Below are 25915 nucleotides of genomic sequence, written 5' to 3' on the forward strand. Positions count from 1 at the left end.
TTGGAAACCCCTGGTGTAAAAGATGGATGTCTTGAGCGTGACATCACCCACAGTTTTCTGAGGCTTAAAATTTGTAGTTGTACAAAGTAGCGTATAGTTGTACATGTTTATTTCTGCTGTGAACATTTGAACATGGGGACTTACGGTAGACTGACTCACTTCTGGAGCCGGCCTCAAGTGGACGTTTGAGGAACTGCTAGAAACTAAAATGTTACCAACCTAGCTCTGTACCTACAGTGGTCATCAGTCAAAGAGCAAACATCATCAACCAGCTACATCAGCTTCAGGTCGTCCCCAGATCAAATCTGTGGCTCTGTCCTGTTCGTTATTGTATTTGAGAAAGCTGTCACCATAGTAACCCCAACCAACGTTCACCAAGATCATATTAAATTTGCCAAAACACGTCCTGATCTACGTTTACTGCTATCACTGTAAACCGCACATGTGCCGTGCGAGAGCAGAAAGCTTGACAGGCATAGCAACGGCAACCAGGGCTTAGCGAACGGTCAATGGTGAAACAGGCTCCCCATTAAAAAAAAAGTATCCTATCGAGTAAGCATTGTGATCCCAGGGGCAATGTGTTGAATCTGCAGCAAAGAGACTGGAATGATAATGATGAGGGAGGTTTTGGTCATTTAAAGTTATGAGAGTTTGGATTGTCTTTACTTCACCGTAGCATGGCATAGAAAATTGATTGATTGATGTTCGGGGGGGGGCATAAAAAGTTTGTTGTTTGTTTTGAAAAAAGTGAATTTCGTTCGAATCAAGTCAAATAGTTTCAACCTGAAAACACAACATTTTACCCAGAAGATCACAATACAGCTTCAGTCACTGCTTCGCTGACGTCTCGGGGTTTGTAGATGATTGGTTAAAAAAAAAAAAAAAATGAGCCTTGATATTAGAGGAGGGTCCAAATCTAACAAAAACACGTGAATGTATCAGTTTTTGACACTGCCACGCCCGTGTCTCCTCACAGTAATGTGAAACTCATACAGTTTGTCTGTGACGCAGCCCAGCAGTGTCAGTCAAAGAAAATTCAAACTTCACTGACGTCAAAAACTGGAAATCTTTGTCCACATTGTCGTCCGTGCGCAGGCAGGTTTGTATCGAGTGGTGCTGGTGCTATCCATCCCTCCCTCCTCTCGTCTCCTTCTCGTGGTCCTCCTCTTCTTTCAGTAGGGAGGAGGGGTCAGTGGCGGTCATAGGCGGAGGCTGTCGCAGTGGCAGCAGGGCCCGCTCCCCGTGATGTCGCACTGTAGTAGTACGGTGACCCTGGGAAGAAACGCAGAAAGAAATCCCAGAGTCCATTTTACAACAGCTGGTCTTGTTTTTGTAGTTTTGACTCATGTATTATATCTTTGTGCTCTAATCTGGGAACATGGAGACACCAGATTATTTAAGACCTCCTTTAAATCAATTTATGACCACTTGTGGGCAGCACAACAAGCTTTAAACACACGTTGACACATTTAAAATGTGTTGCTGCTTTGGTTTGCACCAACTCCTGCAGAAATATCTGGTTCTTTAGCTGCTAAATGCTCCCTATGCTGTCTTCACCAGCTAGTGACTAACTTTGCTTCTCTGAGCAGGTAACATATTGTGGTCTTATTGGAGATTTTTGCTGAAAACAGCTGCCTGGAAACAAGGTGAGAGTGGATCAAAACAGTGAAGCTGAGGCCCGGAAAAGCATGCAAGTATGCTCCACAGATCCGAGGACAACACCAGAGTTGGTATGACTATGTCACTTAAAAATATTTAACAATATTGACTGTCACAGCTTTAAATGAGTATTTGGATGTAAAATCGGCAACATTAATCCCTTATTGGATTACCTGATGAAGACGTACAGGTAAATTCCTAAATAATCTTTTTTGGAGAATCTATTCAGATTGTTTTTGGCCTTCACAGTACACCTGATTTTTTTTGGGCTGTGCTACACTAACTTGAGGAAATCAGTTTAAAACTTCTCTCATGTCTCGTGCTTCTGCTTAGATTGGACTTCTGTAGAAATGTCGTCATGTTCACGGATCTGAGCAATTAACTTTTTTTTTTTTATTATTACAGATAGGAATGATGTAAAAAAAGAAAAAAAAATACAACCCGAGTTGTAATAAATCTGAATTATCCTTTGACTACTCGGAGTGTAAATGTGGAAATGAGCAGCTTCAATTTTCTGTTGAGATTATATTTTACTCTGAATGTGAGCAGTGAAAGGCAGAGGGATGAGATGACATGAGCTGATGAAGCTAATGACAGAAAAAATTACTCTCTGTGTCGTGTACAACCAATAAAATGAACTCGGTCTACTTTCTGACACTCTGCTCTTCATTTCCCACCTTCACTCACTCTCTATCTCCTACACACACACACACACACACACACACACACACACACACACGCACACAATCTAAGTGACAGTCTAAGCTGACACACTGAGTACAGCTCTACTACCGCTGATCCCTTGAGTCTATTCTCTCCTCGAGGAAGAGGTCAATTCAATACTGTAACCCCAAAGACACACAGAAACACACACACCTTAATACACACAGGGTAACAACCCACCTCCACACACACACACACACACACACACACACCTGTCTCTGTCACTTCCATCAATCAGCCCAGCTGTGTGTTGACAGGTTATGTCTGTCCACAGTCCAGGTAATCTCAGGAGGCTCTTTGGGGAAGTGAGGCATTAAGCCGGCCTGACAAACTATTTAGTCTCAGTCAAGACTTCAGACGCCCTCTCTCTCTTCTTTTTAAACTCCCCTTTCTTTCATTTGTCATCTCTACTCTCATCCTTGCTTCCTTCCCCGCCTTCCCTCTGCTTCACAGTCTCTCCATTCCCCCGTCATCAATCTTAAACCTTCCTAACATGCATCTTGTCCTCATATTATGTGGCCGCTCGTCCGTTATCATCCTAAAACTCCCTAACAGTCTCTCTCTTCCTCTTCGTCCCCTCGTCATTTTTCTTCATCATCATCAGTTCACTCCTTTCTTTCCTTCTCCACCTACCTTGCATCTGTCCTGCCTGGCTGGTGAAGAGACTGGAGGAGCAGCCGATTTCCGTCCCCAGGAGAGACCCATAATCCTGCTGAAACACTGGGGACAGAGAGGAAGGAAGGAAGGAAGGAGAGGTGAGGAGAGGAAAGGGTGGGGGTCAGCACGGCAATGACCTTTCTCACCTATTGACCTTTACACTGTGACCTTTAAGCGTGACCCTTAAATGTCTCCCTGCAGACAATGACTTTGACACTGACTCAGGGTTAATGTGTCCTCGTAAACACTGACGCAAAGATGTGAAGAGTCACGTCATGATGGTTTTTGGAAGGTGGAGTTGTCTCATCGTAAAGATTGATGGATTATGTATTTAGCTGATGATTATGATGCTGGGAAACCTTTATCATGGGACATGTCGTTTTATAACAGGACATTGATGCAGTATTTGATAAAATACATTTTTTATTCTGCACACCTCTCTTCAGGTTGTCTGAGAACACGTTTTTAAGCCTTTCAAAGTTAATACTGCGGTCTCTCAGATCACTGCTGTTGGCAGGTCAGCTCAGTCTTAGTCCTTAGCGTGAGGATGACCGCATAAAAAATGAAAAATAAGTGGTCGAAATGAACTTCCTCCACAAAAAAACTCCACAAAATGAAATCCTGCAAATCCCAAAATGCAACACTGATGATTTATGCAGATAAACGTCTGTTAATCAGTTCCTTCTCCTCCTCCTCGCTCCGTCTGTCTTCTCCTTTTCTTCAGATCCATTCACACCCTAAATTGCCGGTCTTTAAAAAAAAAATCCTTCCACAGAGCCATTAGTATGTCTATGATGTATTGTACTCTACGGTACAATACAGAAAGAAATGTAATGTAATGAAAAAATGAACAGCCGAGCATGAAAGATACAGCATATTACAAGAGTCTTAGAGAGGCCGGGGCTGGGGTGTGAGGCAGAATGAAATGAAATTCATTGATACAATTATTGATCCAGTTCTGGTCAGCAGAACTGTGCGCTGGGGTACACCTACCTAATAAGCTGGGGTTAGGAAATCTCCACGATTCATTGTATGTGGAATACTGGGGATGAGAATATGGACTTCCGGAAAAATCTCCACCTGAAAGAAAACACAGGAGAAGAAACAGAGTTTAGAAACAGCAGAGGATGGAGGAGACGATCTTTTACTGAGTCCTACACACAGCTGGATGTCTGTCATCTCTGTACCGACTGTGTTACCCCACGAGGAGGAACCCAGTTTGGCTTCCGACTGCCTAAACGTTCCTCTGAAATATCTAGCTTCTCCCTCCGATCACCAGCAGTGGAGGACGAGATCGACCAGAGACAGAGAGAGAGGCCAGACCTTCATTTAGAGTTCAGTGGGATCATTATTATTTTTTTGTTTTACTGACTAACTCATGCATAAATGAAGTTCATGATTGCAAACAGTCATCAGATACCTGGAGAAGCGTGACCTTTTCAAAGCTTTTAGGAAGGTGCAGCAAAGATTGGACATGCAGGATATTTTGAGCTGCTGCGTCTCATTAAAAACTATATAACTATAGATACATGCTCCAGGACATAACTGAAACAATGATCATGAGTGTGCATGTAAAAGCACTGTTCTCTCCAGGGGAATGACATCATTAGTTGCTTGTTTAAATGCCTAAAATTGACCTCTTGTATGAAACTTATAACTAAGTTATCTGTCAGAAGCAAAGGTGTGACTGAGACGTTACAGGCCAACAATTTGTCTCAAATGTGACTTTGTTTCCAGTTACCTACTTAAACTAATTTATATATATTTTAAATAACTGTGATCTTTCCCCACCTTTACCTTTAAGTCATGTTTGTCACACCGCGGTGAGGTCAAGTTGGGTTTTTTGTTCTGTCTCGTCATTTCCTGTTTTATTTTGATATTTACCTGCCCTCTCGTTCAGGTCACTTGCCCTTCCTCATGTGTCACCGGTCTGATTGTTTCCACCTGTTGCCCATTACCCTTTGTATATATTGTCTGTGTCTCCTGTTCACCTAAGCTTTTTCCTAGTTTTGCCATAGCTGTAGTGTTTTTGCTTGTGTGTTTTTGTTTCCTTAGTCATAGCGGTTTTGCTCGTGCGTTGTTGTTTCTTTCTCGATAGAGTTATTTTTTTTTTTGTTGTTGTAATTTTCTGAGTCTAGCCTTTTGTTTTATAGTGCTTAGTTTTGTTGTTTTTTCAGCATCTCTTGGAGAGATTTCAGTTAATGTTTTGCAGCCTTTTGATTTTCCTCATTGTGAGTAATTTTGATAATTTTTTCATAAAGCAGTTTAGAGTTTTTTCCTCCTTTTTGGAGTGATTTTCGTTTTCCTTAGTTTAGGCCTGTTTTTCATAGCATCACTCTGTCGAGAGGGTTTTGTTATTTCAAAATAAAACAGCTCACTGACACCTCTGCGTTTGAGTCCGGCCTGACAATTTTAGTGTCCACACCCAACCAAACCGTAACCACAGTGGTTGTTTTTAAAGGCGATGACGAATGTCGTCATTCAGTTTGATTTTTCTTCTCTCGCAGTGAAACTTTAACCTTCCCTTCGTTTTCAGTAGAACGCTTTGCAGACTAGATCTCGAGATCTCAGTCCTCCTATACAGTGGATGATAGCGTAGCTTTTCTCCCTCATTTACTACTCGCTGTCTGGGGGTCTCCTCTTCCTCTTGTCTCCCCCCCCTCCCTCCCGCTCTTCCCTTCACCCCTTTCTCTTTTTATTTTTCTCTCTCGTCCTCTGGCCCGCCTGACTACAGCCCTGCCCGTCACCCTTCACATCAAAACAACATTCTTCCCTATTTCTTCTCCTCTTTCTTTTTTTTCTCTCTCCTCCATCTCTCCGCTGACTTGCTTTCTCTTCTTTATTTTTTTCTCCCCCCTCCGACTCTTTTGCTCTTTCTTTCTTTTCTCCTGAACCTTCACTCCTCCCGGGGGATCCCTCTCCCATAGCTGACAGTCACAGACCCTGATGCCCCCACCACCACCACCACCAGCACCAGCACCGATCCCCTCCTCCTCCCCCCCTCCATCCCTCCTCTCTCCCTCTCGTTCTGTCGGTTCTGCCTCACTGCTCTTCTACACCCCCTCTGAGTGTCAGCCCCCCTGCTGCAGAGAGAGAGAGAGAGAGAGAAGAAGACCAGCAGAAGAGAGTTGCTTGCTTAATGAAGGTATGATATTAGACAGAGCAGACAAAAAGGAGGATAATTTGCCTGAGAAGTGCTGAGATAAAACACGGTGAAGCTGGAGAAGCAAAGTTGGGAGATTATCTCCTCCAGTCCGTCCAGTCAGCTCGGGGATTCAGGCGGATTCGAATATTCACTGAGAAAAATTTAGATGTCGACACTGTTTGTGCTTGGTGTGTGTGTGTGTGTGTTCGGATGTAGAAGTTGTCTACCCTTTGTGTGCGTGCGCTTATGTGTGTGTATGTTTAGCTGCGTCTGTCAGGTGGGGTCGAGATGCGGTCTCCATGGCATCCCTGGGTGCGAACATCCTCCCCTTGTCATCACCGTAGTGACGGCAATGTGTCAGGTTGTTTAGGAGACGAGGGGAAGGGAGGAAGGAGGGGAGAGGAGGCTCAGGGGTCTCCCTTGTGTGGCTCAGTGTCAAGGTCGCACACACACACATATACACACTGTCAAAACACAAACGCACACATGCACACAAACAACGGCATGCCAGCACACACACACACATAAATATACACCGACCCAAAGACACACACACGAATATGCTGTCAAACCTGAGGAGAGGACGGGGCGAGCGCAGGGGGACAGGGCGACAGGGTTACCCATCTTTAGACGTGCTGTTCTTACATGTCCGTTGAGAGTGTGTGTTATGTGTGTGTATCAGCCCACTAATGTGTGTGTGTGTGTGTGTGTGTCACAGACTGAATGATTGGGAATACACAAGAACTTGTAAACAACACTGTTTTGACTTTGTTCCACTGCCGTTGTTGCTTTTGTGTCTCTCTCTTTTCATTCCTCTGCAGTACACATCGCACTGACCACAACCACCACTGCAAGGCTGAGAGAGACAGCGAGAGAGAGAGAGAGAGAGGGAGAGGGAGAGAGAAGAAGAAGAAGAAGAAGAAGAATGGCGGTCCAGGATTGAAACACAAAAGCGGCGTAGAAGGCGGAGTGGAAGGGAATGAATGAATTAGTCGTGGGTCACTGGTGATTCTCATTAAAAACAAATTACTAATGTTGAGGAGGGACAGCTGTGCTACTGTGGCTGGTTTCTAATGATACACAGAGAGGCACACACACACACACACACACAACACGGGCACAAACACACATATACATACTTATAAGTGCACACAAACACACACACACACACACACACACACAGCAACCCCCTGGGAGCACTGTCAGCCCTAGTGTAGACAGACAAGAAGGAGGAAGTGGCAAAGCTAAGTTACCACCCCCTGAAGACACACACACACACACACACACACACACACCCAATGGGAATTCAAACAGATATGCTCAGATGACGGGTGGCGAGAGGTGGATTAATTTATTACTGTAAAGGAAAGCCTGAGAAAAGTTTAAACTGTTTGAGTCGGTGTGTGTGTGTGTGTGTGTGTGTGTGTGTGTGTGTGTGTGTGTGTGTGTGTGTGTGTGTGTGTGTGTGTGTGTGCGTGTGTGTGGTGTAAGTGTGTGTGTGTACTCACCAGGTACCATGCCAGTGAGGGAGGGGGTGGAGTAGCTGCCCTGTCCAGTGGGAGGAACATGAGGAGGGTAGCCTGGCAGAGTGGTGCTGGCTAGATCTCGACCTGTAATCACACACACACACACACACACACACACACACAAAGTTAACAATACTTTATCGATACCATCATCAGGGGTTAGTTCTAAGTTTTAATGTTTGAACCTCAGCTGGGGCTTTTCTGTGTGGAGTTTGCATGTTCTCCCCGTGTCTGCGTGAGATTAAGGTTAATTGGTGACTCTAAATTACCCGTAGGTGTTAATGTGAGTGTGAATGGTTGTTTGTGTGTAACCTGCCTCTCGCCCTAAATCGCTGGCATAGACTGCAGCCCCCCCAAGACCATAATGAGGATAAAGGATGGATGGATGGGACTAAGGTGATGTGTGCTTAAAATGAACTGTTTCTTCCCTGTGCTGTTTCAAATGTTACATCTGAGGTGTTACTTTGACCAAATTGTAACTTTTGTGCAGCAAAGGAACTATGACACATGTTTTTAACATTAGTGTATCGCTGTCCGATTAATTGCCATAAATATGGAGATTATGGTAACCGTGGAAACGATTAAAAACCCTCTTAAGTGATGCTCTGAAACTAGTCTGTGTCTCTATGGCAACAAATTAACTTTTATTTCTTGTATTCTTTGCACCCGTGACAGTGATTATAACGAACACTCAAGATGAACAGAGCAGCATTCTCATACACTCTCATACGTTCATATTACGTGAGAACATCCTGCAGGAACACATTCAGGACGTCCCTCATTCTTTTGTTTCTTTCCTCCTCGTTTTCCGTCGGCTGACATCTATTAATGTAGCAACCCCTTTCCCTCGTTACCACCATCACCCCCCTCCTCCTTCCTCTGTCTGTCACTTGGTGGATTGGATATATAACTGCATTAGACTACATGACAGTGTGTCGGCCCAAATCATTTCTCTATGTTTGCACGCAGTAGACATTGGGAGTGCGTGGAGAGGGAGCCCTCCATTCATCATCATCATCATATACACACACACACACTCACACGTGTACACACAAGCGCCGACACCCTCCTCCTCCGCCCTGCACACACACATTTATCATCATCATAAACAGCTCAGATGTTAACACCATCAATCCCATTCACTTCCCCTCCACTTAACCACCACTAACTAACTGAGAGGAGGAGCGGGAGGAGGTGGAGATTGGAAATGGAGAAGAGAACATAAAACACAAGGAGGAGAGAACAAAACCGAGAGAATAGGGAAGACAAAGATGAAGAGTAGAGGAGTATTTCTTTACTTTAAAAGTAATACTACAACGTAAATGTACTCCTTTAAGTAAAGGTACGATCTGTAAGTATTATCAGCTTCAATCAGTCAAAATAAAGCAGAGGCTGATGTGAGGGTACATTTCAATTTTTACACAGCGTTGGCGCTAGATGAAGAGTTATCGTGAGAGGGAATATGCACTCAAAGGTTGTTGAAACTTTTCACTGAAAACCAGAAATGTCAACCTGCAGGTGGCGCTAGAGGAAAAAGCCATTTGATCAGTAAAGTCATGTGGATACATCCTCTGAGGACCATGAATGTATGAGGTATCGCAGCCTGGACTGACTAACATTGCTGTACATGTCAGTGATGTGTCTTAAAATCTAATTTAATCCAAAAAGTTGTTTGTGTTGTTTCTTAAATATCACTGTTAATCTTTAAAACATTACGTTATTGGAAAAAACACCAAGAGGAACAGAAACGGGGGAAGAAATTGAGATGTCATGAGGTAAAGCAAAGAAAAAACGCATGTGGTTAAACAGGCTCATCCTCTCACATTTCTGCCCTCTTCACTTAATATTTGCCTCTTCACCTCCCTCCTTTCTTCCTGTGTTTCTCTCTCACAGATCCCCTCTTTTACTCCAGCCTCCTCTCTGTCCCTCTCCGCCTCCTCTCCTCCTGTCTCGGTGTAGTAAAGTTTTTCTCTGTGTTTGACGCGACAGCGAGGCATTAGTGCAGACGGGCTACTCATCCGCTCAGGGTCAGTGCACAGGGCAAGGAGGAGAGGGAGGAGAGGGTGGAAGAGAGGGAGAGATGGACTCTCTACAGCCCAACTTAGAGGGGGCAGACAGGGCCAGATCCTCTGAGGTGTGTGTGTGTGTGTGTGCTTGCGTGTGTGCACGCAGCGTATTCGTGCATATGTATGCCAGTTGTGTTGATGTATCTGTTCTCCACAGCTCTGCCGTAGAGGTCAACGAACAAGTACAAGTCTCCTCCGTGCTCACTTGCAGCTACAGATGAACACGCATCCTCCTCTTTCACTGTCTCCCTATCCAACTCCCTCCACATCAAACAGCCATCAGAGCAACATATGTCAAACCTGGAGGGAGTTGGAGGGGAGGGGACAGTGTGTCCCTCTGGACTTGAGTGGACTAGGTCAGGGTGAGAAAAATGGAAAATGCCCTACAGATTTGGAAAGATTGAATGTGTAAATGTTGCTCCTCTGCGTGTGTCCGGAGTCATAAACACTTCAAGGATGCTATAACATTGAGTCAAACACACGGACGTCTGATCCCCTAGAGGGAGCTCTATTCTGAGAGAAAAGACAGGCAAAGAAATGCATGCATAATATTCAGCATGTGTGTGTGTGTGTGTGTGTGAATATGAATGTGTGTGTTTGCATGCATAAGCAGAAATGGAATTTTTTTTATCTCTCTCTCCTATTCTCTGTCTCCTTCTCTCTCTCTCTCTCTCTCCTGACTTGAGCAGGTAATATTCCTCAGTGGTTTAAAAGGGCAAAAAAAAAAAAAAAGAGCCCTTTCCCAGATATCCCAAATTCCCAGCACTATGATTCCCCTCATTACAGATGGGAACGTCGAAGCCTTGTCCAAGTGCTCCCTGGTCTACTCTTAATTAACCGCTGCCTCTCCCCGGCGCCCCTAAATGGAGACGGAGAAGAGACGAGGCGCTCACTTTTCCTCAATCCTTCCACCTTTCCTTTTCCTCCGTTCCTCTGGGCTTCTCGGCCTCTCCTGAGATCTCCAAAGTACTGACTCACTTAGAATCCGTGTAGCTTCCTTTTACTGCTGATGTGGACTTAAAAGGCGTTTTGCTCACTGTGACTGGAATACCAATTACTGGGTTTTTATTCTGTGTAACACTAATGTCAGACCTGTGCGCACTAGGCTTGATTTCTTCCATAGAGTCACGTGACTCACACTGCAAGATCAGCTTAATTTGCTCTAAATAAGCATCTTGGCATTAGTTTGTGCCATGATCATTTAGCCATTTTATATTCTCACTTAATATCTGACTGTTTTTATGAATGGCTGTTGTTAATATATGTTAATATACGCTCAACTAGAACTGTTTCATTTGTGATGTTGAAACATTTTAAATATTCTTTTTGGACAGCTAATTAGTGAGCATGTCTTTTGTTTTTTCTTCATATAATTAGATTTCAATTTTAACCTTCAGACCAGGACTGCAGTTATTTTTTTAAGATATAATAAGATATTTTTTTGGACTTTTCAGGCTTTGTGTGACAGATATAGATGAAGAGGTTGAGAGAGAGAGAGATGACACACAGCAAGGGGCCACAGATTTAACCTCACTGAGCCTTCGCACAGTCAACTGAGCTAACTGGCGCCCCGGGACTGGAGTTATTGCAGTTGGACGTCTTGCTTACCTGGAACGAGTGAATAGGACTGTGGACCGGACACGCTGGCTCCTAACTCCGCCCCTGTACCCGGATTGGCCAAACTGTTCTTCATCTCGTCCAGTCCGCCAGTTAGCGAGGCCATGGCCGAGTAATCTGACGTCTGGGCAGAGGCAGGAAGTGAGGAGAGAACAAAACATGAGATTTTCTGTTAGGCACAACATGAATACACTGTACAGTGCTGTGATGTTGCTTACAGCTGTGAGCAATCTGTTTGTTCTATCCTGTTACATTTCCAACATGCTGCCCCTCCCTCAAAGCAAAGAGCAAGGAAGCTTTAGTATGAACACACCACGCACACACACACACACACGGACATACAGAAACACACCTACAGCTGAGAGTTTATTGATCTGTTTACAAAGACAAGGATTTACTGTACAACCAGGTCCAACAGTCTATAACCACAGGATCAGCTCGCTCTTTCTCTTCAGCTCTCCTCTCTCACCCTTACACACACACACACACACATGCACATACATCATACACACTGTACGCATACACACACATAGTAGCATCGCATAGACCATGGCTAACACAAAGCCTCTTGTCTCCCCAGATACCGACAACAATAAGAACTGTGATCATCTCAACACACGTACACAATCTCCCAGTGCTCTTTACGTGCACACACACACACACACACACACACACACACACTCAAACTCTCTTGACAATTTTATAAACATAAGACTTTGGAGCTCCGTGCAAATAGAGGTCACAACAATACAGTAACTTACATGTCAATGGATATTATATAACATATTTAACATTTGAAGGCTATACACCTAAAAGAAGTTCATTTTAATAGAATACACTCAAATATTTATAATTACAAGTTAAATAAAGTAAATAATATGTAATAATATATTTTATTTCCATACTCCTAGGACCAAATTATACCTTTTTATTAGTTTTTTCTGTGCCATAAACTACTAGTGTGCCACACATTTGAAAAAAAGGCTAAATAAATGTTAAAAATAAAAAAAATGTAGTGTTTTGGATCACCTGAGATCATGTGGACCAAACTGTGAAGCAGCCTCTAAATGCAGACAGATAGATGGATAATAGAAACTGTCCCCTCACCTCTGACTGACCCTAACACCGAGCCATGACCCATCCATCCTCATCTCTCTGCCGCTGTGTGTGTGTGGTGATTTAGAGTGATGGCATTGATACTGATGACCAACTATATATAGATTAACCACTGATTCTCAGGGCTGTGACACTCATGATGGGTAAATGACCTGCCTGCTGACTATATGTGTGAGTATGTGTGTGTGTGTGTGTGTGTGTGTGTGTGTGTGTGTGTGTGGGACCTTTCCTGGTTAAATAAAGGTTATAGATTATAAATAAAAATAAAACATAATTCAAAGTAAAGTTGTTTAAACACATATTTTCCTTTAATGCTACCGTACACCTCCTGAATCATGAAGTTTTGTGGCGGCTTTGAAGACAAGCGGCTTCTAGTGGTGTGTCGTTCGTGGACGTATCGTTCAATTTGAACTAATGGTCTCAGTGAGTGATTCGTTTATTTTCATGCAGTACTTTCCCTGCGCCGCATGGCAGCTGCATAAGCTCAGTCAGGACAGGAAACAGAAATCATTAAAGTAAAGTAGTAAAGTTTTGTTTATTTAAAACATGACGCAGGCCTGTGTGACGAGCAGTACACACAGCGGTTCGTTCATACAGATCGGGTCTTTCGTTCATTTGTCATGTTTACATCGCCAAAGAGGGCCGCACTAGTGAATGAACGAAATGACTCAAAAAAAAAAAAAGATCAGTTCAATTTACCGTCCGAGAGTAAGTGATCCGATTCAGTAAAAAGAATCGAACTTCCCAACACTAACGGCTTCGGTTAACGGGTCGTCTATCCCGAGTTTCAGATGTTCTTGTTTGATTGGTTACTGTAGCTATCAATCAAAGGTCCCCCGTGGTGATTGGCTGGTAATTGGCTGAAGGGGCGTGGACAAATAAAAACAAAACACGGAAGAGAGGCAAACGGAGCGGGAAAAATGCTAACTTTGAAACAGCTAGCCTGCTGAATATTTGTGTAAACAGAAGAAAACGGTTCCGGACGGTAACTAAACGGACCTTGTTTGATTAACCACATTTAATTAGGGTGTGATAATTTCTGGGCTTACTTAAGATAAAGCTAAAAAGTCAGTGAGGACGCCATTTCTGCCCGGAAAGGACTGTTTGTGTTTCCTGTGAGGACTTCTTGACACCAGCTGCTGTTTGGTTTCATCTCTTCGTAGGACTGACACTAAAACCGTGAGTTTCAGTTTAACTTGTTATTTTCTCTGCTGTGCCTGCTTTACCTGGGAAACCTACAGGTACAGATACAGGTGTGTTGGACAGCCCGTGACATTTTGGTATTGCCAATAAAGTGCACATTTTTAACTATTTTATTTGAATTTATTAGGATATTTTGAAAGGCACGTCATTGATTTGATCATTTTGGTTAAGGGGAATTAGTTTCTTGTTCTTGTATATTTTCAAAATTATTTGTACAACGTTTATAAAAAAACAACAACAAAAACAGTCAGTTTGTTTTCATTTAAAACTAGGGATTGTAACGACGCATCGTGACACGTAATTTAAAAATCGGTACAAATGCGTGACGATTCGCACCGGTTGACAGAAAAAATGAGTCGCGATTCTTTGCGAATGCGAGAGAAGTAGGATGTGTTCTTTTTCTTACGTTATCTTACAAAAGTGATTGGTGATTCATTTGTTCAACGTCAGACATCAAGTAACGTGACTCACGTCACTACATAGATACGGAGCACAGAACAAGAGAAGACATGGTGACGGTAGAAAGTAGCTTTGAAACAGAGGATGCACCGAGCAGTTTGAAATCACCTCTGTGGCGGCATTTTGGATTCCCTATATACACAAATACAACCGTTAGAAATGGACAGACAAAACCAAAAACAGCATGTAAATATTGCAAGAGACTGCAACATATAGCGGCAACACGAGCAACATGCAGCAGCATATCAGCCACCATGTAAGTTGCACTTTATATAAGAGAACACAAACTGTTTTAGAGTCTCTGTAAAGAAAGCACCTAAGATTGTTTTCATACAAATAAAGAGATCATTTTATTTGGTCATAATTTGTCTGTAGCTCATTTTGATTAAAAAAAAAATCGTGAGAAAATCGTATCATGGACAAAAAAATCGTGAACCGTATCGAGTCGTGAGTTTAATGTATTGAAAACTCTTGTCCGGGGTCAGTTAATTAAAATTCAGGATATTTAATGTAAATAGACGCTGATGTTTGTTTATTAGTATTAGGCCATAAGTTTCACCAAAAACGCAGCGCTGGCTGTGCCATTGTTTTCATACCACCCTGAGCACCGCTCAGATTGTTGGTTGTCAAAATGCAACCAATGAGATCGACACAAAATAAGCCATGGTGAAATGTGAATAGGCACATCGATACGTAAAGGCTGCATCCCGGCTAGTGGCGTTGGTGGTTGTTAACCGGCGTCGTACTTTAATAAAATATTATATTCAGTGTAACTGTCTGGTATTTCTGGCGTGGAATAGTGAGAGCAGCGATGTTTAATCGGCGAGTTGACTAGTCACGTACATCCTTAGTCAGTCACTCTGCAGTTTGTGTTGTTTAAATGCTTCAGTACGTACAGACAGTTGCTGGTTTAAACTGAAATATTTGTTAATTTAACTTGCACATATTCATCTAGAGGCAGCCAGTGAATGGTTACATACATGCTGTAGCTCGGTTTGTGTTTAATTGCTCCTTCCATAGTGTAGTATGTAAATGTTATCCACTTACTTTGTGTACAAACTGAGCTGAAAAAATGTCTCACTTCCACTCCTTTTTTTTTCTGTGTTACTGCTGACCTGTGTGTGTGAGTGTGTGTGTGTGTGCGAGTGAGAGTGTGTGTGTGTGTGTGCGTGTACACTAATGACAGCAATCAGAATTTCCTTTAGGTGTTTGAGGTGAGAGTTTCGCACTGACCCTTTTAATACCTCTGCATCTGTGTGTGTGGAGTTGTAAGTGTAGGCGTGTGTTTGTGCTCACTGACCTCTTAAACACCCCTGTGCTCGTCAACACACAACACAACCACTGGACTGTGACCTGCCAAATAAGAGCTTACCCAGTACGCTACACACACACACACACACACACACACACCTCTCTCTCTCTCTCTCTCTCTCTCTCTCTCTCTCTCTCTCTCTCTCTCTCTTTACACTTCAGACACATTTTTAAGCCCTTTTTTTCCTCACTTAACGCCCTCCCCCCTCTCTCTCTCTTCCCCCTCACACACCACACCTGTAGTTTTTTTTTTCTCCCCCCCTACCCAATCATACACACTATCCCTGCACCCCCTCCTCCCTCTCTTGGCCCCTCTCTGTCTTATTATAATGGTGTCTAATGTGTCCATGTATCCATGTAGATGGGGGGGCCAGGCAGCAGCGGCGTCAGTGAGGAAGGGGTCTGCCGTGGTAATTGGCCATGATGAAGTTTGGCCAGTGGGGTGACAGGCCCGCTAAGGAAGATGGATCATTCTCATTCGGCCCTGTAAATGTTGTCAATTCCACCGCTCATACAAGCGCCATCAGCCCTCATCAAAGAGGAGGGACGCAGCTGCCGCGCCGCGGAGAGGTTGGGGTTCGGAGGGGGGGTTTGGTGGTGGTGAGGGAGTTGTACAGGGCAGGATGGAGGGTTAAAAGAAAAGGTGGCAGGGGGGGGAGCTGTACCAGGGGCAGGAAGAAGGATGAGAGGTGAGAGACAGGATAGAAGAAACATGAAGAAAGATGGGAGCTATGTGGAAAAGAAGCATGGTTGTTTTGGGAAAGGATAAGGCCACGTTCAGACCAATATTAACAACTGTGTGTTGGCACAAAGCTCGAGCATAAAAGTTGAACCTGGTTCAACTTCTTTTCCCAAACAGTGCAACATCATCTTGCAAAGCCAATCAGCTGCAAGTAAGTGCACAAATCCTGTTGGATTTCTTTGCAACTTCAGCGGCGTAATTGAACTCTTTATCTCACAAACACCGGAGCGATTGCCAGTGTGATAACCTTCGAGAGATGTAAACTCGCTCCCCGTAGTGTTACGAGCTGCAATGCAGTGTTTTGGCATTTGATAAGCCTTCACACGGCGCATCCTGCCGTTTCAGTCCTGCAGTTTCTGTCTGATTTGTGTCATTTTGTGAGTTACTGATGAGCTTTGCAGACTCTTTAGCCTGAAATCCGTGGCCAAAAAATGTAAAACAGTATGTCTGTGTTGATTACTTCCCTTTCCAAAAGTCTCAGAGCATCTTTATGAACAACAAACTGCTAAACTAACAAGTTAAAATAAATGACTTCATATCTGAATAGGCCTTTATTTTGACCGTATGTGGCTGCTACTCTTTCCTCTCTCTCACTCACTCCTCACTTACACACAGCAGGTCGGTCTACTGACTCAGATCTGAGAAGGTAATGGTTTGGTCCAAATTTCACATCAATAACAGATGAGCCCTAATCGGCCCTCTGACACACACACACACACACACACACACACACACACACACACAGAGCGAGAGGGAGAGACTGGCCTTGTTGCCTTGCGCGATTTGCATAATAGTATTTCCCGTTTTTCTCCATTGCCCAAATAGCTCCAGATTTCTCCATCTCTCTCTCTCTCTCCCTCCCTCTCTCTTCACATTGTCTTGTGTACTCCTGATGGAAAAAAAAAAGGCTTGACTCTAAACAAATACGATTCCCTCCGAGGCCCACAAACTGAGACAGGGATTGTAGGGAAGGAATTCATCTGTGCTCAAACTGAGCATGGCGGCAGCGCGGAGGGTATTCATTTCCCGGACGAGCCAGATGCACCTCAGCTCTGGGGAGAGGCTGTAAAAGTTCATACATTTTCAATGGAAAATTGGACTGACATTATTATTTTCTGAATGATTTATCAATTTAAATTTTGAAATGACAAATTAGTGTATTGGTGGTCAGTGCCAGAGTACAGAGTAGTGATCTCATCAGAGTATTGAAAGGATGTGGCTGTTTTTGTTTTCTTACTGTCAACAAATCTCATGATAAAACCAAAACCAACGTACTTGCTAAGTATTTTCTGTCTTCAGACTGAAGGCAAGGTTAATTTTAGAGGTGGCTCGATTGCATGCAAAGTCTAAAGATGATAAATGGGCACAAGTCGACGCGAATCCTGTGGATTATTGAAAACGGAGGTGAAGACATGACTGTGTGAGCTTAGTCTGAGCTGAAAACGTATCTGTAACGTAAAATCCACATGTGTTTGGGTGAACCAACAAATGCTGCACAAATGGTTCAGTGGTCAAATTCACGCAAATGACTTGAGACGAAACTCCAAACTCCTCAATGTGGCTTATTCCTCTGTGACATTGGTGTCTAAAAACGATTAAAACACAACAGTAAGCCCCACATTTGCACTGGGCGACACGTTGTAATGCACATGTGTGTTCCAGCTGTGAAGTAAAGCCAACGTGGAACTGCCAAAAACATCTCAAACGTTTCTCTAACGTCCACTTGAGGCTGGATCCAGAAGTGAGTCAGTCTCCATAAGTGCCCATGTTCAAATGTCCAACTTCACAGCAGAAATACACATGTTTACAGCCTGGTACAAAAAACAGTTTTGATATCTACAGCTAATTTCCGTCCGCAGATATCGTCCGCAGACGATACTCGTCTTTGTTGGTTTTCAGACTAGCTGGGAGGTGGAAGAAGCCGCATATTATAAGCTTCAAAGCGGCACTCGAGAAACAAAATCTGCATTCATCCGCGGCTAGAAATAGTCCCCAACAAATTCACTAACTCCAGTTTGAGTAACGTTTGTTTAAAAACTACAGTGCCCGTTTGTTTTAGGGCGTTACGTTAAAAGAGATTTTATTAATTTATTATTTGACCTGTTTTCTGTCCATAGGGACGAATAGGTTTGGGGTTGAGAGCTATAGACAGGCTTTGGAAGTCAGAAAGTATAGAGAGACTGACATTTGGTTTGGTCTTGGGTCTTATCCTCGAATAATGTTTTTGTCATCCAGTTGAATAACACTCTGTTTATAGAGCAGTTACATGCTGTATTATCAGCTTCTTTTGACCAGTTCACCTTTGACCCCTCTGCTTCCTTTTAAGCTCTTTGTATATCCCAGTGTAGCCAGACTGGTTGGTTGGTGCTGGGGTAGGCATTTGGACCCGGGGCAGCATGAATGGGTTGGGGGGGCTCGATCAGCCGTGCTGATTTATCACCTGGGTAATAGGAAGTGATTGAAGGGAAATTCAAATGAACGCCCTCTGACAGACACACACACACATGAGCACACACACACGAATTAATAGTGGGACTTAATAGACTACAGGGAGAAGGGGAACAAGAGCAGGAGAGGGAGATGAGATAAAAGGATGGCTTGTTAGTGAGGAGAGATAAAGAAAAGGTCTGAAACAAACAGGATAGGGGAGTAACTGCTGGTGGCAGATAAAATAAGAACGTGAGCAATTTCACTTTTTTTTATCTATTCCAGCGGGATGATGGGAGAAGAAATAATGAATAAGGCTCGTGTTTCAGCGCAAGAAAGCCAAAAGATAACGAGGAGCTTGAAATAACCGCTGAAATTACAGTATATTAGTATACCATTATAATATACTGTTGGTACCCGACATCGAGCCAACACTCGTCAAACACACCGCCACCTGCTGCGGCAGCACCATCAACATCAACAGCAGGGCCAAGTTATATATCAGGCGTCTTTTTAGGAATGTCAGTCACAACACGGCGTGACCCTCCTTGACCACAAACCTCACCAGCACCGCCTCACACACACACACCTCAGCCCACATACCAGAGAGGCTGAGCTGTAGCTGTCAGTGTGTCAGCGTTGGAGGGTATGACTGTCAATCATTCCCTCTGGGAAATGCAGGCCGGGATAAGGGGAGGTGTGGGGTGAGGGGGTGGTGGTGGTCGACTAGACAGGATGAGAGAAGGGAGCGGAGGTAGAGGGGCGGATAGTGATGTAGATTTGTGTGTGTGTGTGCGTGCAGCTCTTTGTAATCACAATGCAGCTCCAGTTTGACCCCAGTGCGACCTCCGGTTTAAAGCCCCCCCTTCTATCCACGACCCCAGTGGCTTGACCGGGCTCAGAGAGGACACTGACCTATGAATCATGGGTATTATAGTCTCGAGTCGTAGTCTATAGAGCTACCAGAGCCAATCCCTGTCGACCTCTCGCCCTGTGGCACTCCAGTCCCCATGTCGGTCAGAGCGATGTGAATGAAACTGTGCCCTATAGGTCTAAGGCTGTAGCCTGTACGTGACTCCATATACTGCTACTCCTTTAGTGTGTGTTTGTCCTTTTGCCCTTGACATTGGCTAAATAAACCTGAAGTTGGGACATCTTTAAAAAGGTTTGTGTCATTTTGAGATATTTGCTTAATTTGGGGCGTAGGGCTGAAGATTAGAGGACATCTGAGAAACGAGAGAGAGAGAATACAAATGCTATCCTGTTGTCGTTTTGTTATTCAGCGTACTACTTACACCTGTCCATTCCACTCAGATTTACATTAACCGACTGCAGGGAAAGGGCGGGAGGTCAATTTTAGACGCACAGACACACCCTTTCTCGCTCCTTTCTTTCACACGCAAACAACACACACATATGCAGCTCATTCCCAAGATGCATAAGCAATGCGGACAGCTCCATCGCCGTTCCCACCCCCGAGCAGCAGGAAGTGAGGTCATAACGAGAGCCGGGTCAATATGCTCATTAACTCCTGCAGCGTGTCTAGATTATAGGAACATCAATATGCCAGGCCCGCCCACAGAAACTCACAGCAGTCTGTCAGACTGACAGGGAAACACAGTTTGATGTCGACATTTTTAGACCGCTCAGTGAAAAAAACAAACATTAAAGAAGCAGCATAAAATCAAGCAATGACTCAGTATTGGTTTCTTTGAGGTTGACATGGCATGGCAAGGCATAGCAGGCAGGACAGGCTTTTAGCTGGAAGCAGAGACAAGCGTTTCATCTAGCACCAAAGACACAAGAGAGTTGGTAAGTTGTCTTAGGTTCGAAGGTTCTCAGTCGTCCAGGGCATCTTTCTTCGAGATGGGTTGGGACTGGGGCAACATTTTGGTTCGACCGATCTTCACGGGTCTACAACCAAAATGAACCCAGTTTAACCCGTCTCGAAGAAAACGTTTTCCCACAACTCGCTCATCTAATTGCACTTTACGATGCCTAGTCCCTAAAACTGTCAATGAATGTCCATGAATGGGGTGCATGCTTGTCCAGGTGAGCTACTTGGGCAGCTCATTCATGAACATTTTGACGTTTCTAGGATGTGCTAACAACCTGTCTATCTCGGGTTGTTTATATCCAAAATAAAGGCGTAAAAATGTCCATGAATATAATCACACTACATGCTCTTCTTCCCTTTTTGTACTTTAGTTTTCAGTTGATGTATTCGGCACCTCTGACCAGTGGCAGAGCCCAGCGGTTTTCAAAAGGAATGGCCAGGTTGTTACTTACTTTGGGCTGGCACAGAAATATGTCCTGTTGGCGTTGTGCCGTGGGTTGAGATTAGGGCATTCAAACTTAATAGGAACAAGCACTAGGTGTCATCAAAATGGAAATAACACCCCTCTTGAACAAACAACAAAAACAAGGAATAAGAACTATGAAAAGTGTTAGCAAAGCAGAGCAGTGCAAGCGTTTGAAATCTGCTTATCAAACCTAGAACAGAGGGCTGCGGTGGGGAAGCAAAATGGATGGATGCACGGCTAAAAGGCATCCCCAAGGACCTGCAACATGTTGGCTATAGTCTATGTTGGCCTTGGCTGCCACTGGCCACTCATTGTCTCTGCTAGTCTTGCTTTATCAGTTTACAATGGAAAGTTTCATCAGAGCACCCTACAGTCTCGTTGACCTTGACCCAACTCAGCCTGAGCCCAGAGCCTGCACGGTGCCACGCCCTTACCTTGCCAGAGTCAGGGCTCACATAGAGGTCAGAGCTGGATTGGATTGGACAGGGTGGCTGCCTGTCAAACAGGCGGTCCAATACCTCGATCTGCTGCGGCGAGAACAGCTCCCCTCTCATCTGCTTCCTGAGGAAGTCCCGCCCACTGTGGCCGTGCCCGTTGGCCAGCGGTGACTCCTGCAGACCTGCGTGGACAAGACGGGAGAAAGGAGGTTGTAAATTGAGGATATTTAACGGAGGAATAAGAGGAAAGAGAAGAGGTTTAAAGACACAATGATGATGGAGCACCAAAGAGAGATAAAAAAAAAAATCACTGAGGCTGATGTGGGGAGAGAAGTTCGAGCAGACTCTGGATTCAAATGAAAGGCAGTAAGCTGATTTAGGACTGAGTGACTTCATAGATTGTGGAGACTCAGAGAAAATGCTATACAAATGCAATCCATTACCAAGCATACGCTGTCTCTCCTTCTTGATCTCTCAAAAGTACACCCTCGCCTCTCATATATATATATATATATATATATACACACACTTCTTGTCGTATCACACACACAGACACAGACACACAAATATATATTGCTGTGGTATCAGTATTAGACTGTGAGCTCTCGTATCCTGCAGTTATTGCAAGGCTGAGGGACTGAACGAGACAATTATAAGAACTCTGAAGAGTCGCGGCCCACAAATGATTAGAAAGAGAGAACGAGAGAAAAAGATAAAGAGAAAAAGAGGATGAGGGTGAAAATCCCCCGCTATAGAGCCAATTCATCGCTCCAAACCGCTCCTGAGAGCCTATTTTAGTCCTGGGGGTCACTGTGTGTTTGGTGTGTGTGAAGTGTGAGTTTGTGTGTGTGTGTGTGTGTCCGGCAGCAAGGGGGGGGTGATATGACAGACAGGTGGAGATGGGGAAAGGGGCTTCAAATAATATATATTTTATTTTTTTCCATTTGGACAGAAAATACAGATCCATTTGTGCCAGACTGTGATCCTGAGGAAAAAACAAGGAGTGCTGTAGCAAGAAGAAAGTTAACAAGCTCGAGCTGCGGAGTATTTGAACACATTTAGCATGAAAGCTAATTAACAGTTTAAATAAAAGTCACACAGATTCTTCTTCCCTGTCAAAGGCTGACACCTACATTACCAACAATCCAACTTGACTGCAGCCCCAAACAAGTGACAACCTGTGGCTGTGAAGTGAAGCCCATGCAAAAGTGCCAAAAACTGCAACTGCAGTTCCTCAAACGTCCACTTGAGGCTGGCTCCAGAAGTGAGTCAGTCTCCATAAGTCCCCATGTTCAAATGTCCAACTTCACAGCAGAAATAAACATGTTTACAGCCTGGTACAAAAAACAGTTTTGGTCTCTGTAGCTAATTTAAATGACAACCTTACTGAGGGTGAATTTATATCCAACTCACCTGTTCAGATTATATTAAGTCTTAAAGTTATGCAGGATTAAGAGCGTGGATGCTTTGATTGACAGGTAGAGCAACCAGGTGGCATTCAGCGCAAGTCTTTGCCGATTTTTAGATTAGCCCGGAGGCCGAAAAGGGCAAGACTGCCAATATGACGGCGTTCAGAAAACCTATGGGGGACATCACGGATACGACGTCCACTCTTAATACTGTCATTGACCCTAACTGACTTTGACTCAAGTGACATCATTTGAGGACATTTATGAGACTTCATGTAACTCTCCAAGACCTTTAAACTAAGTTTCCCCTTTAGCCAAGTGTTTGAACTGCCTAATTCTAATCCACAGTCTTTCCCAAACTAAACATACTGGAGCTTTATAAACGTAATCCCGAGATTAGACACGATGTAAACAACCTAACATTTTAGCCAGATTACCCAAACGCTTCATTGCTGTATGTTACTGCACAACTATGGCAGGTTATGAGTCAAGGTCGAAGGACGTTTAAATGGTAGATTATCTTATTCACCCACACACTAATCTGCAATTCCACGTCGGTATAATACCACTAAACCTGGTTGCGAACTGTATTTTCCCAGTGTGAGTAGTAACCTCTTGTATCTGACGTTTCTGTGTCGAAAAACTTAATAAAAAGATAAAGCCAGACCTGGCACACGGAGTGCTTTTCAGTTCATTTCAAAGACTTCTAGTAAACCTCAAATCACGAGGCAGAATCTCGCCCTCGCACTCGCACAGCACGCTGCATAACTCACAAAACCTGGCTACACCTTTTCAGTACACAAAACCTCTTTCACCCACTCTCTCTCACAAACACACTGCTTGATCATAATCTCTCTTTCGCTACTAGAATCACACACACACACACACTCATATACAGATGCTGGGAGCAGTGTGAGTGTATGGTCTGGGGGTCTCTGGTGACAGACCAATCAGGTGGGAGATAAAGCCCGTATGATGCTTTAGCCTGGTAACCTACGGCGACCCATTTAATCCCACCGGCCAGTCCCCATGATGGAATTCAATTGATCAATCATGTAGCTCTGATGGCACCATTTCAGCCAGCTTATTGCTTTCTGCTTTCTCTGTGTCGTTCACACACACACACACACACACACAAACACACACTCGCAAATACACACTCAAAGACTGACCCACGACAGAGCGCCCCACAAAGAACCGGAGAAAGACGGAGAAGGAAGGAGGCGACCGAACCTACTGTAATCAAGCAGTAAGAACAATATTTATGATAATCAGTGTATGAGTGTGTGCGTGTGTGTGTGGGTGTGTGTGTGTGTGTGTGTGTGTGTGTAGCTTGATATCCGGCTGGTCTCATTGTATCCATGGATGGGTAAAGAAACTCATTGCCGTGACGGGTTAAATCCTATTCACTGTCGGATACACACACACACACACACACACACACACACACACACACACACACACACAGCTGCCTCTATCTCTGTGAGTCAGTCTCAGAAGGGAAGCGCTTCTCTTCCCTCTTTTTCAGAGCAGAACAAAACAAACAATGAGCCCTTATTGTTCTCTTCTTTCTGCCCTTTTCCTCTCTCTTCCACCTCCTCTGTCTCTCTCTCTCTCTCTCCATCACCAGCTCCATCTGACTCTGCCGTTGCCGTTTATTGGACAACCTGGGAACAGTTGAATTATTAAATCCAAATACCTTTGAGAGTTGTCACCTGTGTGTGTGTGTGTCGTCGCTGCATGCTTTGTGTGTGTCTGTCTGTCTGTCTGCAGGGGGTAGGACAGTGCCGGCGTGCATCTTTTTGCACTTGACATAGATTATCATACTGATAGGACAAGGGTCGTAAGTCTGACCTCACAGCCCCGGCTTCTTGTGCCCCATCTAAACTCCAGAGATCAAAGTTTTTTCAGGGGGGCGATCACTGAGAGGAACTCGGGGTGAAGGGCGGAGCTCGCCTCCCTCCCTCTCCTCCATCCTCCATCTTTTGCTTGCTCCCAGCGTCTTTTATCTGGTAAGCTGCTGCATGTCACAGTGGATGCACAAGGGGGTGAGAGGTCATCTTGGCATTCTGAGTAAAACGCCGGCGCTGATATTTCGATACTTCGTGCAAAACAGAGACTTTTTCACAACGAAACAAAATATTTCTTCAAGTGTACTAAGAATAATTTGCACGCAAGTTAAAAAAAAACAAAAACTGAACAGGTCCACCTGTTCCTGTTGGATACACGCATGTGCACACACACACACACACACACCCTCTGTGTATAAGAGAATAGGTTAAGATACAATAGTCCCCTTTTGGCCCCACAAGTCAAGTTCTTCCATTCACTCCCATTCATCTACTTTTTGCCCCCGGTCACCCCCCACTTCCCCTTGCTTTGGCTGGGGGCACAGGTCACCACAGGGCTTTACCCCCCCACACACACACTCAATCCTTCTGCCGACACACACACATGCACACACACACACACACACACACACGCCTCCCGCCTTCCTGTGTTCCCATCACTCGCACAGCTGCCATTTCTATTCCTTAAATGAAAGGTTTCCTGGACACATGTTCACATCTACATATATGATATGATCGAATCATTCTGATCAATTTCACGCAACAAAAACACTTCTCAGGCTTGCTCAAGGGCACTACAGCGGGGTCAGTGACTTGAACCCGGGTCCCCCCTTTTGACCCATAAATCCGAAGCTTCGTCTAAGAAGATACAATATTCTAAACCTGAATGGATTGGCGAGTGTTTAATCCACTTTCAGCCCGTAAGAGGAAACAGTGGCACTGAACGCCGACATTTTGACTCACTGTATCATAGCGAGAAACACAGGGATGGCAGCAAAAACACGAACAATAGCTCAGTTTTATTGATGCACTATATGATGGTCACTAAACAGGAAAAACAAAATGGTATAATCGTGACAGATATCACAGAAGAATGACCTCATGACCCGACCAAAGGCTTTCACGCTGCCACGGCCGAAAAATACAAATTTGCAGGTGTTATACGAGTATAATTTATATATTATTAAAATGTAAAAACTCTCATATCGCTCATGACTTGATCAAGTTCAGTTTCACGCTGAGGGTCGAGACATGGCGAGATTCTG

At 44.2% G+C, this 25915-nt stretch overlaps 2 protein-coding genes across 6 annotated transcripts in view; one reads left to right on the forward strand and one right to left on the reverse strand.

Annotated features, from left to right (window-relative positions):
* Nucleotides 1-570: 570 nt before the first annotated feature.
* Nucleotides 571-25915, reverse strand: part of pax5 (paired box 5) — a 49597-nt gene continuing 24252 nt past the window's right edge. For 2 of the 4 annotated variants that reach the window (XM_027282699.1, XM_027282700.1), the window contains exons 6-11: nt 21473-21573; nt 11385-11517; nt 7693-7794; nt 4033-4119; nt 3016-3102; nt 571-1272 (exon numbers count right to left, since the gene is read on the reverse strand). In XM_027282699.1, the coding sequence (XP_027138500.1) occupies nt 1190-1272; nt 3016-3102; nt 4033-4119; nt 7693-7794; nt 11385-11517; nt 21473-21573 (593 nt within the window). In that variant the 3' untranslated portion in view covers nt 571-1189. Of the gene's footprint in view, nt 1273-3015; nt 3103-4032; nt 4120-7692; nt 7795-11384; nt 11518-21388; nt 21574-25915 lie in introns of all 4 variants that reach the window. The other 2 variants (XM_027282697.1, XM_027282698.1) reach the window with 1 other exon arrangement.
* Nucleotides 13387-25915, forward strand: part of zcchc7 (zinc finger, CCHC domain containing 7) — a 97670-nt gene continuing 85141 nt past the window's right edge. For both annotated transcript variants that reach the window (XM_027282684.1, XM_019275143.2), the window contains exon 1: nt 13387-13688. The gene's annotated coding sequence lies outside the window, so the exon portion shown is untranslated. The remainder of the gene's footprint in view (nt 13689-25915) is intronic.

Source organism: Larimichthys crocea, chromosome X (assembly GCF_000972845.2).
Source record: "Larimichthys crocea isolate SSNF chromosome X, L_crocea_2.0, whole genome shotgun sequence".
NCBI classification, from domain to species: domain Eukaryota; kingdom Metazoa; phylum Chordata; class Actinopteri; family Sciaenidae; genus Larimichthys; species Larimichthys crocea.